Below are 19,508 nucleotides of genomic sequence, written 5' to 3' on the forward strand. Positions count from 1 at the left end.
ACCGGGTGTAAGTATTGTGCATTTTTGTCAACATGACCTCTTGTCAAACGCATTTATTCAAAGTTAAATATTAATGCAGACATCTTAAACTTGTAGTTAATGTTTAATTTTTTTTTGTTTTTTTAAAGGAAAAGCTAATTACAAGGAGGCTTGGGTGGAGCGAGAAAAACAAATACATCCAAGGAGAATGACCTTTGTGCTTTTTACTCAAATTCAAGAGCCCAGAGGCATGCTGGGAAACAAACATACTAACAAGTATGTGCACACACCTGGGGTAACCACCTGTTAAGCCACTCGGTAAACACTGAAATAACTTGGGGACGTTCTGTCTTCTGCAAACTGCAAACAATTTGAATATTACGGCTAGTATTAGCATGGTAGCCACCTCCCACCTACACACTCGCTTATGTAAGCGTTCGCGCTCGTGCTGGATAAAGGTTCATTTAGGCTTTGTGGACACTTACGAAACTGAGCCCTCCCGCCCCCCCACGCAACGGACCCTCCCACGCCTTCATCTACTTCACAGCCTGATTCCTCGGCAGTGACTCGGCGTGGGAAACACCACCCGCGCGTTCGCTAGCAAGCGCCATCCATCCGACGCGCGGTCACGGAGGCGGTGCCGTGCGCGCTCCCGTGCCAGAGTGCAGTGAGACACACCAGTAAGCTGAGAAGCACCTCAGGAGACAGCAAGGAGCTCCTTTGCCTTTTTTGTTTTATATTTTGATTCATTCCGATTTTGGACGTTCTCAACAGCGGACACTACCGGGCGTCGATGCAGTGCCATGTCGACTACATCCTGGCGGATGCCGAGGAGCTGCTCCCTTCGGTGGTTTAGACCAGCGGAGGACACCCGGCCGCAGCAGGTAGGAGGACGCACGAAGCCGCCCTCATCCTTCCGTCATGACATCACGTAACACACACACACAGTCGATGCACACACACGTTGTCATGCAGAAAGAGCAGCAAATGTGGCAAGGTGAGTGGTCGGTGGGTGGGTGGATGGTTGGGTGGGGGAAGACACAGCTGTTGCTTTGGTGCGCCAGGTCAAAGTCCACCTGCAAAGAAGTTAACCCAGTTAGCTGTTACCGGCCACTTGACACTTAAAGCAATATAATGTAATACTACCTATCAATGTTCGCCCCCCCCCCCCCCCCACACACACACACACACACACTCGCTGTTCCTGTTCCTGTACATGTCTGCAATATTATGCATAATCATTTTAATAGACAGCAACCAAAAAAATGCGACCTTATATATGATCAAGGCCACTTGGGACGAGTATGTTATGTAAAATGACAAAACATAGACATGTGACAAAAAAATTGCGCGCAAGTCACGTTTTAAAACTTGAGAAGTATAATAGTGTCATTGTTTGTCCGGAATTTTGTAACTTAAATGGGTGTGACGAGGTGTGAGACTGAATCGCTTAATCCGACAATAAATCCGGCTATTTTGATAGTCGATGAATCATTTAGACTTTGGTCAACTTAAAATTGTTCTAAATTTCTGCCTCTCAGCAGTAAATATTCTAAATTGTTTGGAGTGCGCTGTGAAAGCAGAATAGTTAGCTTTGTATCAAACCAAATTTACAAATTTTTTATGCTTTTTGGAATAAATATAGATGAACAAAAAATATTTGATTCATCGGAAAATAATTGACGGAGCAATTGATTGATAAAGCAGTCGTTTGGTGCGTCTTGGGTAGTATCAGATTTTTTGTAATGAACTTTCATTGACTTTTTCAATACCGTGTGGTGATTCCCAACCTTTCTCGCGCCCATTCCGTGAATTTTTCCAATCGCCAATCAAGGAAATATAGTCAAATGTGCAAATTATTAAGCACACTGTGGCTGCGCCCAGTAATTCAATAAGAGTGCACCGCGGAATGCAGTCAACACGGGCCCCGCGGTGTAGAGGAGGCCGCCGGTTACCATGGCAACCCCTCCCGTCCATGCCGACGACTTCAGACTGAGGATGAGGTGGCGAGAGGAGGGTAATAAGCCTCCCAGAAACCTTTTGACTCGCTCAATCTGCCCGAGGCGCCGTCTTTCCCGCCCCTTCTCCTTTTCAGCCATTTTTTTCAAGTGCGGGGGGGTGAGGGAGGGGGGTGTCGTACGATCACGTAATCTTCTCCAAATCTGCCAGATTAACTTGATGTCGGCTCACACGGTGGCTCAATCGCCCCGTCGTCACGCCGAGGCCAGGGTGCACGGCGATTAAGCACGCTCTGATTAAATTGTGGACAATAAAGCCACAAATATTTAATCAACACGCCCGTCCGTCCGTCTCTCACCCGGGATGACGATGTAATCCCACCGCGCTAAAAATAGACCACAAAGACAACTTTTGCCAAGACTCTCGTTGACTCCTACACCGATTACATCACTATGCGGTATTGATAAGCATTTGGATATATTCTTGGTGGACTATAAGAGAAATATATCCGTGACTAATCGGGCTCATCTGCTCATGTTTACGCTGAGAAAATATGTCGGCAGACATTCGTCCTGTCAAGACAGCAGCAGCTGAAACACGTTCCATAAACAGCCTGCATGGAGTAAGCTCGTCCTATTTTTTGCCATGTAGGCCATCAGATAGATGTCGGGTTTTTTTTTTTTTCAATGCGGGTTTAAAAAAGAAAAACACCTTTTAAGTATTGGTGCTTCAAAGGGTTCCTTCCAGGAAGACTGTCTTGTTTGTTGCCGCTTCAGGACCAGCAGAACCATGGTGGCGTCTGGTTTGCCGCAGAAGATACGATATAACGTTACATTCGTGTCAGAACGTGCGCTTTGTTCGACGATGACGTCTTCATGTTCAGCTTTATCAGTACGAGCCATTTTATCTGCCTGAAGCTCTCGAGAGTCTACAATGCGATCCATTTTTAAAAAAATTGCAACGATAGCTGTCATGGTTTATCTTGACGCCATTTTTTTTTTTTTATCACACAAAAACCTGGCGTTTGCACTGGGGTGTGTAGACTTTTTATAGCTCAATGTGAGTAGCACTATTGATGAAGAAATTCAAACATATCTCATTTGACTTGACGGGTGTGTCAAGCTCATGTTTTTCAGTCGATGTTAGCCTTCACATTTTAGAACACAGCATTTTTTTTTTTTGTCCTCGGCGTGCCATGCTGTAGTCGACAAGGCCAAGTATTATGCTGCATTTTTCCCCCGAGGAATGCGCTGTAATTGCAGATATTGTAAATAAAGACAAGACCAAGGTGAGGCCCGCGTTTTTAAATCAAACGACACGTCAAAGGCTTTTGGAACGCTTGTATAAAAATGAATCGCAGTCTGGTCCTGTACGCCTGCTTGCATTCTGCTGAGTCATCAAGTCCGTCAACAGCCAGCCAGCGAGGCTCCAAGCCAGCCAGCCAGCCAGCGTTCCTGGTGGGAAAGTGCTCCTGTGATGAGTCCACTCCCAACGTTTCAATGCTGATTAGTCACGACCTGGAACGGCTTGAGCGTTTAAATGTAATGGAGCCTTTAGTGCTTCTTGCGCCCTTATGCCCTCGCTCATTGTTTGTCACCAAGCATTCATTACAAAACTAGTTATGGGAAGATTGTGGAGAGGACCATTAGCGAGTCTGGTTTCGCTGTGTCTATACATTCCTTCTGTTTGTTTACACTACATGAAGAGAGAAGAAGTAATCTTATCAGCCAGCTAATAGCCCCATAAATACTTTTGGTATCACTTACAAGGTGTGACAGTAGTTACTATTAGGGTTGATCAAATGATCTCATTCAAATCAACCTCTCAGTGTAGTAAAATGCAATTTTCAAATCACAAAAGTTGCCTTTATTTTAGCCGAGCTAGCCTAACCTCCAAACTCAAATTATTTTATATGAAACAAGCCAAATTTATTTATTTATTTATTTATTTATTTATTTGATAAAACAACACACGAAGTTGACCCAAATAGAGTGCTCGTCCCCTTTCATCCAAATCAGGCTAATTTAAGTATTATGCTCCCCCAACATAGCCTATTCCATTCCCTTCAGGAAGTAGACGCCCCCACCCCCATACCCCCCCCCCCTCCCCTCCGCATCATCATCGTGTCAGCTGGCAGCATCGTAGCATGACATCATCACATATTAGTTGGAGCGTTCACGCCTCAGGAAGAGGCGCTCGCGCGCCGCACACTCTTCCTTCTTCTCTTCACCCACCTGCCTTAACGCGCTCTCTTTCTCTCCCCGCCTTTTTTTTTTAATCTCATCCCTCGCGTTTCAGGGAGCTCGCGGAACCACGGCATCATGGAGGCTGGCTGCGTGGTTGCCGCGGTGATCGAGAATGCCGCCGCCTCACGGCCCCGGGGGGACCCGGAGAGTCGTCGCGTCCTTGAGGGGTGAGAACATCTCTTCTTTTCTGCACTCACAACAACTTCTATGGAGTCAGCAAGCATCAATGTATCTTCATTCGTGCACAGCCAATTTACAGTTTGTGACTTGATGATGCAATCTGAGTCATGTGTGCTCTCATGTCACTGAGCTCATCACCCTGAATAAGTGTGACAACGCCTTCCGCCTTTTTGTTGCTCATTTGTTGCCCCCCACCCCCCCACCCCCCCCCCCCCCCCCCCCTCTCTACCCGAACTCATTGAGTCACATTTGGAGTCGGTCTTTTGTGAAGCGCTCGACTGGTGGTTGGCCGCCTTTATGGTCGGCTGAATAGGTGAGCGTCACTCCGCTCAGTAAACACAAAAGCCACAGCGAGACTGCACTTCCTCTCGGCTTTGTCATGTCTTACTGGCAAGATTGTTAGAATCTTATCAGTCACATGTCGAATGACTTCAACCATGCTAGTGCGGTGTCATGATTTGAGGGTGACGCGTATTGTTGACTCACTTGCCCCCTCTGCTGGCTAACTAGGGAATTACGACACTTATTTTTTTTACGCTTGTCACTTAATTGTGCTTGCTGACTAACAAATCATAATAAAAACACCATTTAATATGTTGCTTCGGGGTGAGACAACGGTCTCTCTATCTCTCTCACCTCCATTTTGTTTCCCTACAGAGACGCGACACCATTCACTCAGCCGAACAAAGATGATGTCTTACCTCAAGCTTCCCCCAGCAGCCCTGTAGATGAGGGACAACCACGGGAGATACAGGTACGCATACATACAACTGGCAAGATGCCTCATGAACGTTGTGTTCTTTTACCAAAGACGCGCTTTGTCGTCTTTCTTATGTCATTGCCCTTTATCGTCTGTTAACTAAGTGGTTTTAAAGTCTCGGCGGGAAATGGAACGCTGGAAGGAAAAACACTAAGTGCTGCTTCTCTTTTGTGGACATGACCAGCCAGTTGGTTGAGTATGCGATGATGAAACCAGCTCAATCCATTTAACTGTGGTTTTAATATTCAAATGCTAACGTGCCTCAGGCCTGTTAAGGGTCGAATCGTGAACAGCGTCGGGTCGATTGCAAACATCAAACTAGATGAACCTGTTCGCAAAATGGCTTCGTGTTTGTATGCCTCGACCGTGCGGAGGCGACGAATGACTTTTAGTGCAAAGATGATTTCGCTTGTCCACGTTAATCGTTAATGTATTTGTGTGGCAGGCGCGCAGTGATGACATCACAGCCGAGCCCCTCCTGCGCTCCTGCGTCAGCACGGCGAGCATGAAGGTCAAGAACATGAAGAAGTAGGTGCTCCGTGCTATTACGGGCTGCAAATCAGGCCTCGTATCCAGGCCAGTGCAATGAGCCTCCCCCCCCGCCCGCGTCTTTTGCCTCCATCACAGCATGAGACTAGCGAGCTGATGCCGTTGTACTTTGCAGGTTGACCTTTCCCAAGGGTCACTTTCCCCGTCTGGCCGAATGTGCGCACTTCCACTACGAGACTGCTGACTTTGGGAACGTTGAGGTAAGCCCTCCTTGACAAAAGTACTTTTTTTTTTTTTTTTAGACCACTTAGGCCTAGAAATATTAACCACAACTATTTTTCACACTTATTATTATTTTTGGTGCCACTCCCACTAGTTTGTTAGCTCTCTCATTTATAATCTCTTAATCCAGATCCCGCCACCGTTTTAAAACCGTGATCTCGCCTATTAGTTTGAGAATAAACCACACGGAATCAGCTTATGACTTTATAAGTCGACATCTCGAACGCGGCTGGCGAAAGTTGAGGCGCGAGCTCTTCTAAAAAGCGCATCTGGGCTAATCAAGCTTGAAACGCAATTAGCCCAAATTGTCTGCTTTCCAAAACAATCTTTTCGACAAAAATTCCAGCGTCACTGTTTGCATGCTAATGTTGCATCGGGTGATTAGCATTCGCCTCAAAGCGCTTCTCTTGCCTCCCACACGAGCAGGGTTAGCGCTTGAGGCAGCATCCCAATTTAAGGAGCTGCATTTCAAGGACGATCACGCAAACTATCTGTCCGTTTGGACCCGGCTGTAAAATCATGCTAAGGGTGGAAGAAAAGCAGGTGAGATTTTTTTGGACGTGTCAGTAGTGCAGCGTGTAGTACACACAGCCAGGGAGATGTGACGTCAGATGGGGGGGAGGGGGTTGGAAGGATCAGATCTCACTGAACCGGACAAGGGCAGCGAGGACAACCCCCTCCCACCTCCATCCTCTCCAATCTCCCTCACAGCCCCAAACGCAGTGCCAGCTTTCACGGTAGCCGCGTCCAGGTTTGGCCGAGACGAGGATTCGCATTCGTTCACTGCCAAGTCGCCTTTTGTGGCGAGACAGAAGCGCTGTTTAGAAAGGGGGGAGGCAGGCGGGGATGGAAGGGGGAGGGGGCACCAAAACGGGGAGGAGGGGAGTCTGAGACACAGTGCGGAGCATCCTCGGCTCATCTTGATGTTTTGAATGGGAGAGCATGCGCCAGCTTCCAGCTAGCGAGGAGCAACGTCGTTTTGTGAAGAAAACATTTGAGTTTTTTTGTGGAGCTTGTGGGAGGTCCAGGACCAAAAGAAAGATCTGCTTCCAGGTAACATAGGCTAGCGTAGCCTTTTATGCTAATGCTTTAATGAAAACTTGAGTATAACCTAAGTCAGCAACTTTGTTTTTGCCTACCAATTGTTTTTTTTTTTTTTTTTGCTAGATTACATGAAAGAAAAGCAATGAGATTGAAATTCTTGCAGCACTGTTCTGATTTTGTTTGTGAATAATGCATGGATGTGATGCTGGGCCAACAAAGAATGACACATTGGTGGCGGTCCAGTGGATGTGCATATCAGGCTTTTGTTACTCTTTCTTTAGCCATCATAACAAGTTGGCAGCGATCCATTTGAGGTTTGTTCAGAATTGGCTGAGGTGGGGCCATTCCAATTAACTCTGCTAATACGCTTTGTATGTTTAATTACTGTTTGGATTACGGCGTGTGGATTTTCTAATTTTTTGTTGAGGCACAAACCAAGAATTCTTATTTTTTTTTAATGCCGATTCTTACTTTTTTTTTTGCATTGTAAATTTGAAAAATAATTCAAAAGACAGCTTGAAGCGCTACATTTTGCTGCTAATGCAATTTCTACACTTTCCACCCAAGTGGAATTTTGCATCAAGACATTGAGCTGATTTTTATTTTTTTCTTGGTTCTTCTTTTATTTTCTCGTTGTTCCTGTTCACCGCCTCGTAGCAGTAAACTGGGTCGCCGCGCGTTGTGTAACAGTCCGTCTCAATGTGCTTCAAACTGTTATAAATACCCAGAAGCTCCCGCGACTCATTGCTTCCACATCTGCCAATGTATTCCCAAAACTCTTCTTTTTTTTTTTTTTTTTTTTCCACTCAGAGCATCACTAAAGAGGACGTTTGGTTTGAGCAGAGTAAAAAAATAAAAAAAAAAGGCTCAAAGCTTATGGAATTATTTATTTGTGACTGCATGATTGATGAATAGTGGACGAAACCGATCCAATTAATGTTTTAGTTTTTCGCCTTAGCTGAGTTTTCAAAATGTGTCTAGATACATTTTTGTTTTTATTTCCAGGTCACCTCCGCAGAGGATGTCAATTATTTAGAATCTTATTTTAATCTTATTTACCTTTATTTTTCATCTACTTCTTTCTTAGCTGGCCTTTGCAGAAGGACAGAGTGAAATCCAAAAGGGGGGCCAGGACGCCAAAGAACTTCTCTTTCTGGTCCAGATCACCTGCCAGGTACTCTCGCCGCTTCATGTCAAGATTTCAACATCTTGAAACATTTTGGTCTTCCTTCCAGGCTCGAAACTGGCTGGTGAAGAGGTCCTACGAGGACTTTCGTGTGCTGGACAAACATTTGCACTTGTGCATCTACGACCGCCGCTACTCACAACTCGCCGAGCTGCCCAAATACGACCCGACCAAGGACACGGCCCAGGTATTGGCACTTTGGATTTTCAGGCGAGTCTGAAACACAACATTCTTAACACTTACATTTTTTTTTCTCTTCAGGCAGTAAACAAGATGTTGGCCACCTACTTGTCCCGCTTCTCTGTCATCGCCGACAACAAGATCAATTGTGGTCCGGTTCTGACATGGATGGAGGTAGTAAAGCTTTTTGTGTGTTTGTGTGGATAAAGTTGATTTATAGTAAATGTGTGGACATGTTTTGTAGATTGACAACAAGGGGAACCATATGCTGGTGTCTGAGGAGGCGTCCATCAACGTCCCCGCCATCGCCGCCGCCCACGTCACCAAACGCTACACAGCTCAGGCCACCGATGAATTGACCTTTGAGGTAACAGCACCAAAAAAAAAAAAAACCTAATATATCAGGATTTGTGTTTGAGCCTTTTATTAGTTGAGCTCGGTATTTATCCTGCAGTTTAATTGGGGTAATTTTATTTTTCGTTGTCAGGTAGGGGACATTGTTTCTGTCATCGACATGCCTCCAAAAGAGGACACAGGCTGGTGGAGAGGCAAACATGGCTTTCAGGTAAAGCAACTTTTTTTGTATTATTTACTACTCTTCTTTTTTTTCCGGTGAAGAAAATTTGTGATTTTATTTGTCAGTTTAAGCATTTTTTTTGTATTATTTAATACGCTTTTTTTGTGACAAAAAGTTATTTTATTTGTTGGGTAAAGTAATTTTTTTTGTATTTAATACACTTCTTTTTTTCCTGGTGAGGTATTTTGTGATTTTTTTTTTTGGTCAAGTAAAGCGTTTCTGTTTTGTTTTTTTAAATTTTGTTTTTTTCCAGTGAAAATTTTTTAATTTTATTTATTAAATAAGCTTTTTTTTCTGGTGAGGATTTTTTTTTTATTTTATTCGCAGTCATAATCAATATAAGAAATAGATTGGAAACTTAAAAAAAAAAAAAAAATCCCACATTGATGGCCTGACATCACCTTGAATAAACGTGTCTTCCGCGGACTTCTCAGGTTGGTTTCTTCCCGAGCGACTGCGTCGAGCTGATAAACGACAAGCTTCCTCCCAGCGTTCAAAGCTCGGTTCCCAAACCAGGTACTCCGCCCCTCTTTTTTCTTTACTGCATAATTGATGTCCAACTTCCTCCTGGGACATGAGACAGATTGCACTCAAGTGGGCTTTTTGTCTCTCCGTCGACAGTATGCAAGAAGCACGGCAAGCTGGTTACCTTCCTGAGATCTTTCATGAAGTCACGGCCGCCGCCGCAGAAGCTTCGCCAGCGCGGCATTCTCAGGGAGCGAGTGTTCGGCTGCGACTTGGGGGAACACCTCCACAGCTCCGAACACGAAGGTGAATTGCAACAAAAGCAAGAATAAAAAAAATAAGAAAAAATTGCTTCTATAAAATTTCAATAATGTCGATCAATAAACGAGAGCATCGGCATTAGCCTGCTTGTGTTGGTTGGATCAATTCCATGTCGGTTTTTAATCCTCTCAAGGGATTTATTCATAATCGGGGGTGGGAGGGGGCACGCTTAATATCAGCAGCCACCCTCATCCAGTGCAATGAAATTTTATAGCTCGCAATGACTCATGCTGTGTTGTTGGCTGTAACAAAAAGACATTTATTGCCTTCAAGCTGGCTTTAAATTGTTCCTTTTGGTGTCTGCCTTCAGTCCCTCAGGTTGTGAAGAGTTGCGCCGAGTTCATCGAAAAGCACGGCGTGGTGGACGGAATTTACAGGCTGTCTGGAATCTCCTCCAACATCCAGAAACTCAGGTTGCTTTTAAAATGGGATGTGTTTATATGTTTTGAAAAAAAACATTATATATATATATCATGCTTTTTAATTTGTCCACGTTCAGGCACGAGTTTGACTCGGAGCAGATTCCTGACCTGAGCCGAGATGTCTTTCGGCAGGACATCCATTCGGTGGGCTCCCTCTGCAAGTTGTACTTCCGAGAGCTTCCTAACCCTCTGCTCACCTACCAGCTGTATGACAGATTCTCAGTGAGTTTTTTTGTGGTTGCTGACGACACAAATTTAAAAAAAAAAAAGTGAGAGAGAGAGTGAGAATGGGATCCTAAGCCTCTTTGTCTCGCTCCCAGGAGGCCGTGTCTGCAGCCACAGATGAGGAGAGGCTGGTTAAAATCCACAACGTCATCCAGCAGCTGCCGCCTCCACATTACAGGTCTGCTCCATAGCTCGCTAGCACATCCTGGTGGCTACAAATGCAACTGCATGTACCAAAAAATAATAATAAAAAAATAATACTAATGATGACACTCAATGTGCAGGACGCTGGAGTACCTCATGAGACACTTGTCCCATCTGGCCACTTTTAGTTCCAGCACCAACATGCACACGAAAAATTTGGCCATCGTGTGGGCACCAAACTTGCTCAGGTGAGTCAGCCATTAAAGTCTTCGTCGCTTTGCTCAACTAAGACACTCTGGCTGTGTGTTTCAGGTCCAAACAAATTGAGTCGGCCTGCTTCAGCGGCACGGCGGCCTTCATGGAGGTGCGCATCCAATCGGTGGTGGTGGAGTTCATCCTAAACAACACCGAGGCGCTCTTTAGCACCAAGCTCAACGCTATCATTCGGGAAAGCGCCGGTGAGTGCAGAAATCTGCGTGATTGCTCCACAAGGTGGCGCTGACTCGGAGCGTGTATCTCCTAGGTAACAACACCTTATCCAGACCCAAGTCTCTACTGGTCTCCTCGCCGTCCACCAAGCTGCTGTCTCTGGAGGAGGCTCAAGCTCGCACTCAGGCTCAGCTTAGCTCGCCAGCCACCACGCCCTGCCTCAACCACAGCGACTACATCGAGGTCGGGGAAGGGCCCGGGGCTCTGCTGGGCAAGTTCCACACGGTCATTGAGCTCCCGCTGGAGAGGTGCGTTCAAGGACCGGCCCAGCATGACATCACAGACATAGCCCAATGGACGTGTTTCGAGTTGATATCGCTCCCCCCCCCTCCCTTTTCTGTTTCTTAGTGTCAAGCGGGCTCCGAGCAAAGCCAAGAAGTCTCCTGTGGGCAACTGGCTGTCCTTCTTCCACCTGGGTAAGTCGCACTCGGTGTCCAAACGTAAGCTGAAGCGACACCCCAGCGAGCCCAACGAGATAAAGAGCATCGCACTGCCAGGTGGGCTCGCTGACTCGTGCCGCCTTTTTCATTTTCCGTTTAATCGGCGCGCACTATTCACTTTTCGTGCCGAAATAGGCGGGAGGGGCGACAGCGGCACATTGCGCTCGGCCAAAAGCGAGGAATCGCTCACCTCGCTGCACAATTTGGAAGGTAATAGACTTATTTTGAAATGATGTTTTTCAGATTTCAAAATATATATTTTTTTTCCTCTCTAGGCGAGCCTCCAGAGTACCAGCATCTCCGTCCCCGCTCAACCAGCGAGGCCGTGCCCGCGTCCGACCGAGATGACGTGTTCAGAACCAGAAGCAAACCTCCATCGAGTCAGAACGGCACCCAAGAAGCTTCGCCTCCCATGCCGGAGGACGACATCGAACTGGACCCACCCGTGGCCGGAATGTCCTCCCTGGACTTTGACCCCATGTCCTTCCAGTGCAGCCTGGCTTCTGGGACTCCTCGGGCACCCCGCAACAGGGAGGGACTCAAATTCAGGAGGGACGAGTCAGACGCCACAACTTCTCCAAACAACGTCAACAGCCCTACGCAGCTCCGAAAAGGTAAGAGAGGAAATCTCCGGCAGATGTTCCGACTTTTCACCTTTTGCAACCCACAGGGGAGACGGCGGATGCGAAAGAGCTCCGAGCGCCTTACGGACATTGCAGCCCGCGCAGCTCGGCCAGTCAGGCGTCGGCGCTGACGGACTCCACGCAAACCCTGCCGGATCCAGGTCAGTAGGACTCACCTGTAAAGTCAACACTTCTTGTACAGTGCATCCAGGAAGGATTTTGCAGCACTTCCATTTTTCTATATTTTGTTGTCATGGGCTCATTCCAAAATGGGTTTCCTCAAAATTCCATACACAAAACCCCATGTTGGAATAAAACGTAAAAGGGAGGAAAAATGAAGTTCTCTGAATACTTTCCGCATGCACTGTACATAGTTAGCGTGTTTATGTAGATTCTTATGAAAGCTTCTGTGTCCTGTCCCATCACGTCTTACCATAGCTTTGTTTGTCCTGTCATACTGTAGCGTTGTTTGTCTTCTGCCCCCCCAGGAGCAGATAGACTTATGAGTTCAGTGTCTATTCTCCCTCCTCACCCTTCCCCGACGAGCGCCGCCCGCAAGCTGGCTCTGGCGCTGGCCGAGTCGGCGCAAAAGGCCAGCGGCGGCTCGCAGAGAAGAAGGAACCAACCGGCTCGCCCTCTCCAGCGGCAGGAAGCTCAGGACAGGCCGACTCGGCCGTCGGCTCTGGATCTCAAAATGTGCCCGCAGCCGTACCCCGGCGCCCCCCAGTGGCAGACGCCTGCACACCTCTACTCGCAAGCGGAGAGTAACTTCACACCCAACGTCAGCCCGCTCGGCTCGGGCAGCCTGGACTCCCGGCGCGGCGACGTCACACCGGAGGAGCCCACCTATCAAAGCGTGGGCGTTTCCACTCCCACCGAGCCCGTCTTCTCCCCGCGCAGCCCCTTGACCTCCCCGGTCTACGCCAACGCCGACTCCATCAACATCTTTAACTTTCGCGCCGTCCTGGCAGAGACCTCCATGCCCGCCTCCATCGACGAAGTCCTCCCGCGATCTTTCCAGTCTCCATCATTCCGCCGCTATGCTTACAGAGCGCTCGGCCCGCTCGACGACGTCCAACGCAACCCGTGCCATCGGCCCCCGCAATCCTTTCACTCCGGACGACTCGCTCGCTGCCTTCGACCCGACGCTCTGCCCCGTCACCTCTCTGGACCGAGACATGTGCTCAGGCAGTCCTCGGAGAGCCGCTGCGCCACCTCCGGGTTAGGACCGCCCCTGTCGCCTCAGTACCGACGCTACTACAGAGACGAGCAACTTCCGGGCGCCAGCCAGCGACAGCAAATCCACTGGCAGCGCTCCGAAGACAGCTTGGTTCTGCACCCCGCCATCAGGCGGGCGCGCTCCTTCCACGCCCCGCAAATCAGTCGCTACGAGCTGGCCGCCGACGTCCTGCCCCCTGATTTTTATCCTGAGCAGGAGGTGGCTTATCAGAGGCTGCTCCAGCCCCACTTTGAGGACGTTCAGGTTCAACAAGTGCTGTACAACCCTTACCCGGACTTGAACCCTAGCGACTACCGAGATGCTTTAGATCCTTTCCAACGTAACAGTATCCGCCACGGTCAGCCTTACAGGACGCGGTCCACCAAGGAAAGAGCGCCGCCAGAGTTCTACTACTCCCCACGACACGGCCACCCTCCCGAAAGGGAACTTTTCATGAACAGCGACGACTTGGTCGTTTACCAGACGCAGGAGAGTAAAATAACGTCTCCCTACGACAGTCCGGTTTCCCCGGCTGGCTCGACGGGAAGAGAGATCATGCACATAAGGAGTAAGTCGGATCCGGGAAACGGGATGCTGTCGGCCGCCAAAAGGGAAAGCCAAAGCGCCATCAAGGCTACGTCGCCCTCCTTTCACCAGCCGCATCGCGTCCTCGTCAACGAAAGCGCCTCGCAGCGTCGTCGCCAGGCGCCGCTTCGGAAAATCCCCTCGCTGCCCGAGAGCGGCTTTGCCGAGCTGAGCGACAGAAGGCAAACGGACCCTTTCAAGAACGCCCGAGCCGGCATCCTCAGGAAGCCCGAGCGATCGCAGAGCACCCGAGAGAATCGCCATCATCACCGCCCCGCCAAATCGCCGGCGGGTGCTGAACACACCGGATCCTTTTCCTCTCAGCCCAACAGAAGGACTCAGAGCGCCAAAGTGCGGCCCGTGCGCTACGACCACACGGCGGCGGGCTTTTATGCAGCGCCCCGGCCTAAATTTACAAGATCCACTCAAGCCGGGCCTGGGTACTCGCCGGGCCAGGACACCACCGCGTCCACCTCCGCCGCCGTTTCGCATGCCGGCCACAGGCTGCTGTCCAAGGCTCTGGCTCAGGATGCTTTTTATCAGTCGGCAGTCAGGACACACTCCGGCGTCCGTGAGTGACACTCGCGGCTTTTTATGTCCATGCACAGTTGGGCCAAAGGAGAACAGCACTTTATCCTCTGCCAGACCATCCGACTGTTTTTTTTAAGCCTTCCGTTGAACCTGCTGGAGCTGTACAAAGCTGCCGCTAGGGGGCGGAAGGGGGGGAGGGGGCATGCTGCTAGTGTCATCTTTAGTGTCATTTTTTTTCATTTAAACCAGGGCTGGGGAACCTAAGAGTCAATACTTAAATGCATTTTTTTTTTCTAGGAGTCTAAAATAATTTAATTAAAAAAACAACATAACATCAGACCAAAGGTTCCCCAGCTCTGCTTTAGCTTTTCAATTTGACAAAATGGCTGTCATGTTTTAGTTGCGTACAACCCAAGGGAAGACAAGGTCAATTTTAATTAGTTGGGTACGCTGAAGAACGTGTACAGATTTTTTTTTTTCTAGTGTGGTTCTGTATGTTTTGTAAAAAAAAACACGCAGCTGACTAAAACCATGGCCAATGTACTGTGCATGTCTCATTGCAGTGCGCTCAAAACTGGAAGCACTTTGTATGAAAACACATTGTCTTAACAATGCATCGGCGTGACGTCTACTCCAAACCTCTCGATAGAAACATCCGATATATTTTTCTGTGGAAACACAAATGCTTGCTCGCTTGCTCGGAATCGTCGCGGAATGCAGAAAAAAAAAAAGCGCACTTTTTAAAAACGGGAATCGACCTCATTGCGATCGCTGACTTCGATGTTTTATGAAATCATGAAGCTACCGTATATACGCTCTCTACCTTCGATTGACGCAGCTCCCCCTGTGAGAAAAATCTATTTTTGTCTATTGATGTTTTGTCACATAAATGGTGGAACTGTGACATTATTATACTAAAGGTGTTTTACTCTTAAGTTATGTAGAGGATTTTATTCTAATAAGACATGTTCAATACATTTCATTTCTAGTGCTTGTCTTAAAAAAGAGAATAAATATCCATTCCAAATAAATTATCATTATTAGAGGCGTTTCAATTGTGGCTGTTTCACCCCACGTGTAGTAGTGTTGACGGTCACTAGGTGGCGCGCAGACAAGCCTTTACAGCGGTTAACAGCAGATCTTGCTCTGCCCAGAAGATCATGAATGACTCATTGCTTTGAAATAGTTGCTCGGGAAATGTTCAGTATGTGTGTGTATGTTAATGACGTCACACGAGTTGACATCCGCATGTGGCAAATAGAGCATATTTATGGTCCGGTGCATGGTGTCAATGGTCAAGCATTTATGCGCACTCATTGATTATTCATGCGTTCATTGGCATTCAAAGCGCATGCTCACTGTTCCTTCTTGTCTCATAAGCAGCACGTTTCCATTTTCATGCCAGTGAAGGTTGAAGGCAAATTATTTATGGCACACTGGAACAAACCGGAGACACACATACACAAAGGCGGCCTCGAGCAAAATATTCAAAAGCAATCTCTTTCTAAGGGCTTCGGCGTGATGCAGCACAACCAGATGGGTTTATTCAGTAAAGAATTGTTCCCCTGTTTTTTTTTTCCGAAAGGAAAGAATTGAATTGAAAAAGGTTAAAATATTTTTCACATTCTAGCATAATTTGAACGAACTATTTTCAATGTGAAACGTTGCGAAAAGCTGGAAGTTACACGACACAAGTGCGTCAGACAAATTGTTCCTCTTTCAATAGACATAACATTTGATTAGTTTTTCCATAAGCTTAATTTGTTTATTAGTAAACAGTACACTATTTAAAAACATTGTATTGTACAACAAATAATTTTGTGGCCGAAAATGCGACTTTCGGAGGACGCAGGCTTGTGAATTTGGCAGCGCACGAAGAAGAAGAACCACGAAGAAGTGCGTGAGCCTCCAACCACGAAGAAGTGCGTGACGCTACATGCATCTGGCTAGCCTCGCGAATGGAGTGCTTAGTTCGAATAAACGACCGATAAACTCAGTAAAACTCTAAAATAAGTACACAAGATTATTAAAATAAGCAAAATGGGTTTATATTGTGCATATTAGCCCGATTAAACACTTCCGGATGTGCAAGTTCAGGAGACCCTCGGCGTCGCACTCGTCAATCAGGTAAGTAAATGTTCTGAATGGACGATGGCAATAATGAGCCTGTTAAAAACAAAGTTGTCTTAAATCGCTTGATCAATGAGAATGCATGCACTGGATGAGAGTACTTGTTCGCGACGCTGACATTGTATGGACACAAAATGTTACTGTTGTGTTTTCTGTAAAAAAAACAACAGCACCACTTCCGGTCATTATTTTAGCTACCACCAGAGGGCGCCTGCGTACCATTATTACTGGTATTTGTACCACAGTATTCAGAATGCCTGCAATTTAGTATTTAATCAAAGTACATGAAATATTGTTACTTTTTTAAACCCAGCTAAACCTAAACTGTATTTATGCTTTCTCCGTAGGTGTGAATGTTTTTATGTCTTCTGCAATTGGCTGGCAAGTGACATCATCTCGCTCCATCCAGCTCACCTGCAACCCTCATGGCGAATTATAGAGATTATTTTTGCACAGTGTAAAAGTATCTAGAATATACTTGTGAGACATGAAAGACGAAAACTATTAGAAGTTTCCATCTCATTGCCATAAAAATTGCCCCAATGCGAGCATATAAAGGTTTGAAAACTCTTGGAAGTGACATGAGGAGAGTTCAAGAGCGGGTAACTTTGACCTCTGCGAGAAATGATTGGGGAACATCTGCTAGCATCCAGATGTTGAGACGCGGCAGGTGCGAGTTGAAAGGTGACGTCGCCTCACCAGGGACGCCCCCGTAACTGCCACGCCAAATGCTTCTACGTGCAGTTATTACCCCCAAATCATTTCACTTTTTATTTTTAAATATGGAAACTAAGAATTTAGGACACAGTGTGAAAATGCTTCTTCAAAGAAAATCAGTGGTCAATCCAGCAGATGTTTCTTTTGGAATCCGTTTAAATGTCGGGAAAAAAAATTCTCACCTTCCAATGAAGCACGTCACATTTTTGTCACAGTAGCGACCATGCGGTGAACAAGCTGCAATTGCACCTTTAAAAATAGCCACTTTAGCAACAATAACTTTCGCTTACTGTGTGAAGGCTGAGTGGCCAACGTTTTTTTTTTTTTTTTGCTTTTAAACATGTATTGATGCTTATTTGTCTGTTTTTTTTTGTTTTTTTTTTTTGTTCTTTTGGAGAGAACATGTTCCATTTCATGTCTTCGAATCCAGCTGGAAGCTTTTATATTATGAGCTGAAAATGTAAAACATTTCCATGTAAAAATATGTACATAAATATAAATGTGTGATTATCAGCCGTTTGCTAAGTTAGCACCACAACGCCGTTTTGATTAAGAAGCTTGTTCGGACTTCACCGTGATCGACGTTGCCTCGTTTAGAGATGAAAAAAAAAACAACTGAGAATAATATTTTAATCATGAACATGTATAATTAATTATTGGATTTCATTGTCGCATTTCCGGACTGGTTAATCAGCGGTCTTTTAAAGCGATGAGATGTTAGTTCCTTGAGGACGCTAAATACAATACTTGATGATTGAACAAGTGATGACGCTCACGTTTCATTCGTGTTTGCGTTCGTACCTGATGAATTCATTTTCACTGAGACGTGATATGGAAAAGCTTGAACTTCTCTGCCGTGGTTGAAATTTAAATTTGGTTGCAACCAAAAGACGCTTGGCTGAAACAACCTCAAAAATTTGGCCAAGCTCTACTGGTGACAACTAACTGTTTTGAATTGCAGGAGCATCATGACGACACGAGTTTGTTGCTCGCAAGCGTGGAACAAGATCTTCAAAGGTTGCTTGTCAGCGAGCCAACCCACAACTGCGACTCGGCTGTCGATCGACTGATCTACATAAAGAAAACTCCAGCGTCTTTCCAAGATCCAGAGATGGTCTTCTGGTCAAAGCTTTTGCCTTGGGTTCAGGAGAACCGAGTACGACTCTCACACATGGCTTTGTGTAATATGTAAATGTTCTCAGAGCGGGACTTTTTGCCTTGTGTTCCGGAGAACCGAGTTCGAGTCTTGCATATTAGTTAAAGTTAAAGTCACTTGTATTAGTCCGTATAATTTCCAAATGTTACACGAAGCGGGACTCGAACCCGCCTCTCCTGTACTGCAGACCAATATTATTCCATTCGGTCACCTTGGCACAGAAATTTCCGAGTTTTTTAGGGTAGTCATTCAAAGCACCTGAACGGTATACGAGTGACTCCACTACACTTTCTTATTTATTTATTTATTTATTTTTTCATTTTTGTTTTTTTACCTCGTGTAGTGTACCTATTGTAGTGTCCATGAGGTGTACCTAATAACAAGCCACTTCATTAGGGAAATATGGTCAAAGGTCACAGGTGTCAAGCTCTAGTCCTCGGGGCCGCATTCCAACGTGTTTTCCAAGTGACCCTCGTTAAGCGTACTGGCGTGAGTTGAGTGAATGAGTGAGTGAGTGTGAGAGAGTGAGTAGTTGAGTGTGTGAGTGAGTGAATGAGTGTGAGAGAGTAATTGAGTGTGAGTGAGCGAATGAGTGTGAGTGAGTGTGAGTGAGTGTGAGTGAGTAGTTGAGTGTGAGTGAGTGTGTGTGAGTGAGTAGTTGAGTGTGAGTGAGTGAGTAGTTGAGTGTGAGTGAGTGAGTGAGTGAGTGAGTAGTTGAGTGTGAGTGAGTGACTGAGTGAGTAAGTGAGTGAATGAGTGTGAGTGAGTGAGTAGTTGAGTGTGAGTGTGAGTGAGTGAGTGAGTGAGTGAGTGGTTGAGTGTGAGTGAGTGAGTAGTAGAGTGTGAGTGAGTGAGTGAGTGAGTGAGTGAGTGAGTGAGTGAGTGAGTGAGTGAGTGAGTGAGTGAGTGAGTGAATGAGTGAGTGAGTGAGTAGTCGAGTGAGTATGTGTGAGTGAGTGAGTGAGTAGTTGAGTGTGAGTGAGTAGTTGAGTGTGAGTGGGTGAGTGAGTAGTTGTGTGAGTGAGTGAGTGAGTGAGTGAGTAGTTGAGTGTGAGTGAGTGAGTGAGTAGTTGAGTGTGAGTGAGTGAGTGAGTGAGTGAGTAGTTGAGTGTGAGTGAGTGAGTGAGTGAGTAGTTGAGTGTGAGTGAGTGAGTGAGTG

The 19,508-nt window shown here is 46.5% G+C and overlaps 1 protein-coding gene and 1 long non-coding RNA gene across 4 annotated transcripts; one reads left to right on the forward strand and one right to left on the reverse strand.

Moving 5' to 3' along the window:
* The first annotated feature begins 408 nt into the window (after window positions 1-408).
* Window positions 409-14,889, forward strand: LOC125972733 (rho GTPase-activating protein 32). 3 transcript variants are annotated; one of them, XM_049726688.2, is made up of 23 exons: window positions 412-863; window positions 4,237-4,351; window positions 5,022-5,118; window positions 5,570-5,652; window positions 5,789-5,873; window positions 8,027-8,113; window positions 8,175-8,312; window positions 8,387-8,479; window positions 8,550-8,672; window positions 8,793-8,870; window positions 9,317-9,398; window positions 9,504-9,653; window positions 9,979-10,081; window positions 10,168-10,312; window positions 10,411-10,493; window positions 10,600-10,707; window positions 10,772-10,917; window positions 10,983-11,196; window positions 11,297-11,445; window positions 11,524-11,598; window positions 11,664-12,002; window positions 12,059-12,172; window positions 12,500-14,889. In XM_049726688.2, exons 2-23 carry the CDS (start codon window positions 4,260-4,262, stop codon window positions 14,392-14,394), a joined length of 4,479 nt encoding a protein of 1,492 aa, XP_049582645.1. In that variant the 5' UTR covers window positions 412-863; window positions 4,237-4,259; the 3' UTR covers window positions 14,395-14,889. The 3 variants fall into 3 exon arrangements, with proteins under 3 accessions (XP_049582644.1, XP_049582645.1, XP_049582646.1); XM_049726687.2 differs by having other exon boundaries at window positions 409-863; window positions 11,297-11,598; XM_049726689.2 differs by lacking the exons at window positions 412-863; window positions 4,237-4,351; window positions 5,022-5,118; window positions 5,570-5,652; window positions 5,789-5,873 and adding an exon at window positions 6,763-6,948 and having other exon boundaries at window positions 11,297-11,598.
* Window positions 9,253-9,677, reverse strand: LOC137840439 (uncharacterized). Its single transcript, XR_011087086.1, has 2 exons — window positions 9,532-9,677; window positions 9,253-9,449 (listed from the first exon to the last, which is right to left on the reverse strand). It is a non-coding gene; the product is annotated as an uncharacterized lncRNA (long non-coding RNA).
* Window positions 14,890-19,508: the final 4,619 nt, after the last annotated feature.

This window comes from Syngnathus scovelli, chromosome 7 (assembly GCF_024217435.2).
Source record: "Syngnathus scovelli strain Florida chromosome 7, RoL_Ssco_1.2, whole genome shotgun sequence".
Taxonomy (NCBI): domain Eukaryota; kingdom Metazoa; phylum Chordata; class Actinopteri; order Syngnathiformes; family Syngnathidae; genus Syngnathus; species Syngnathus scovelli.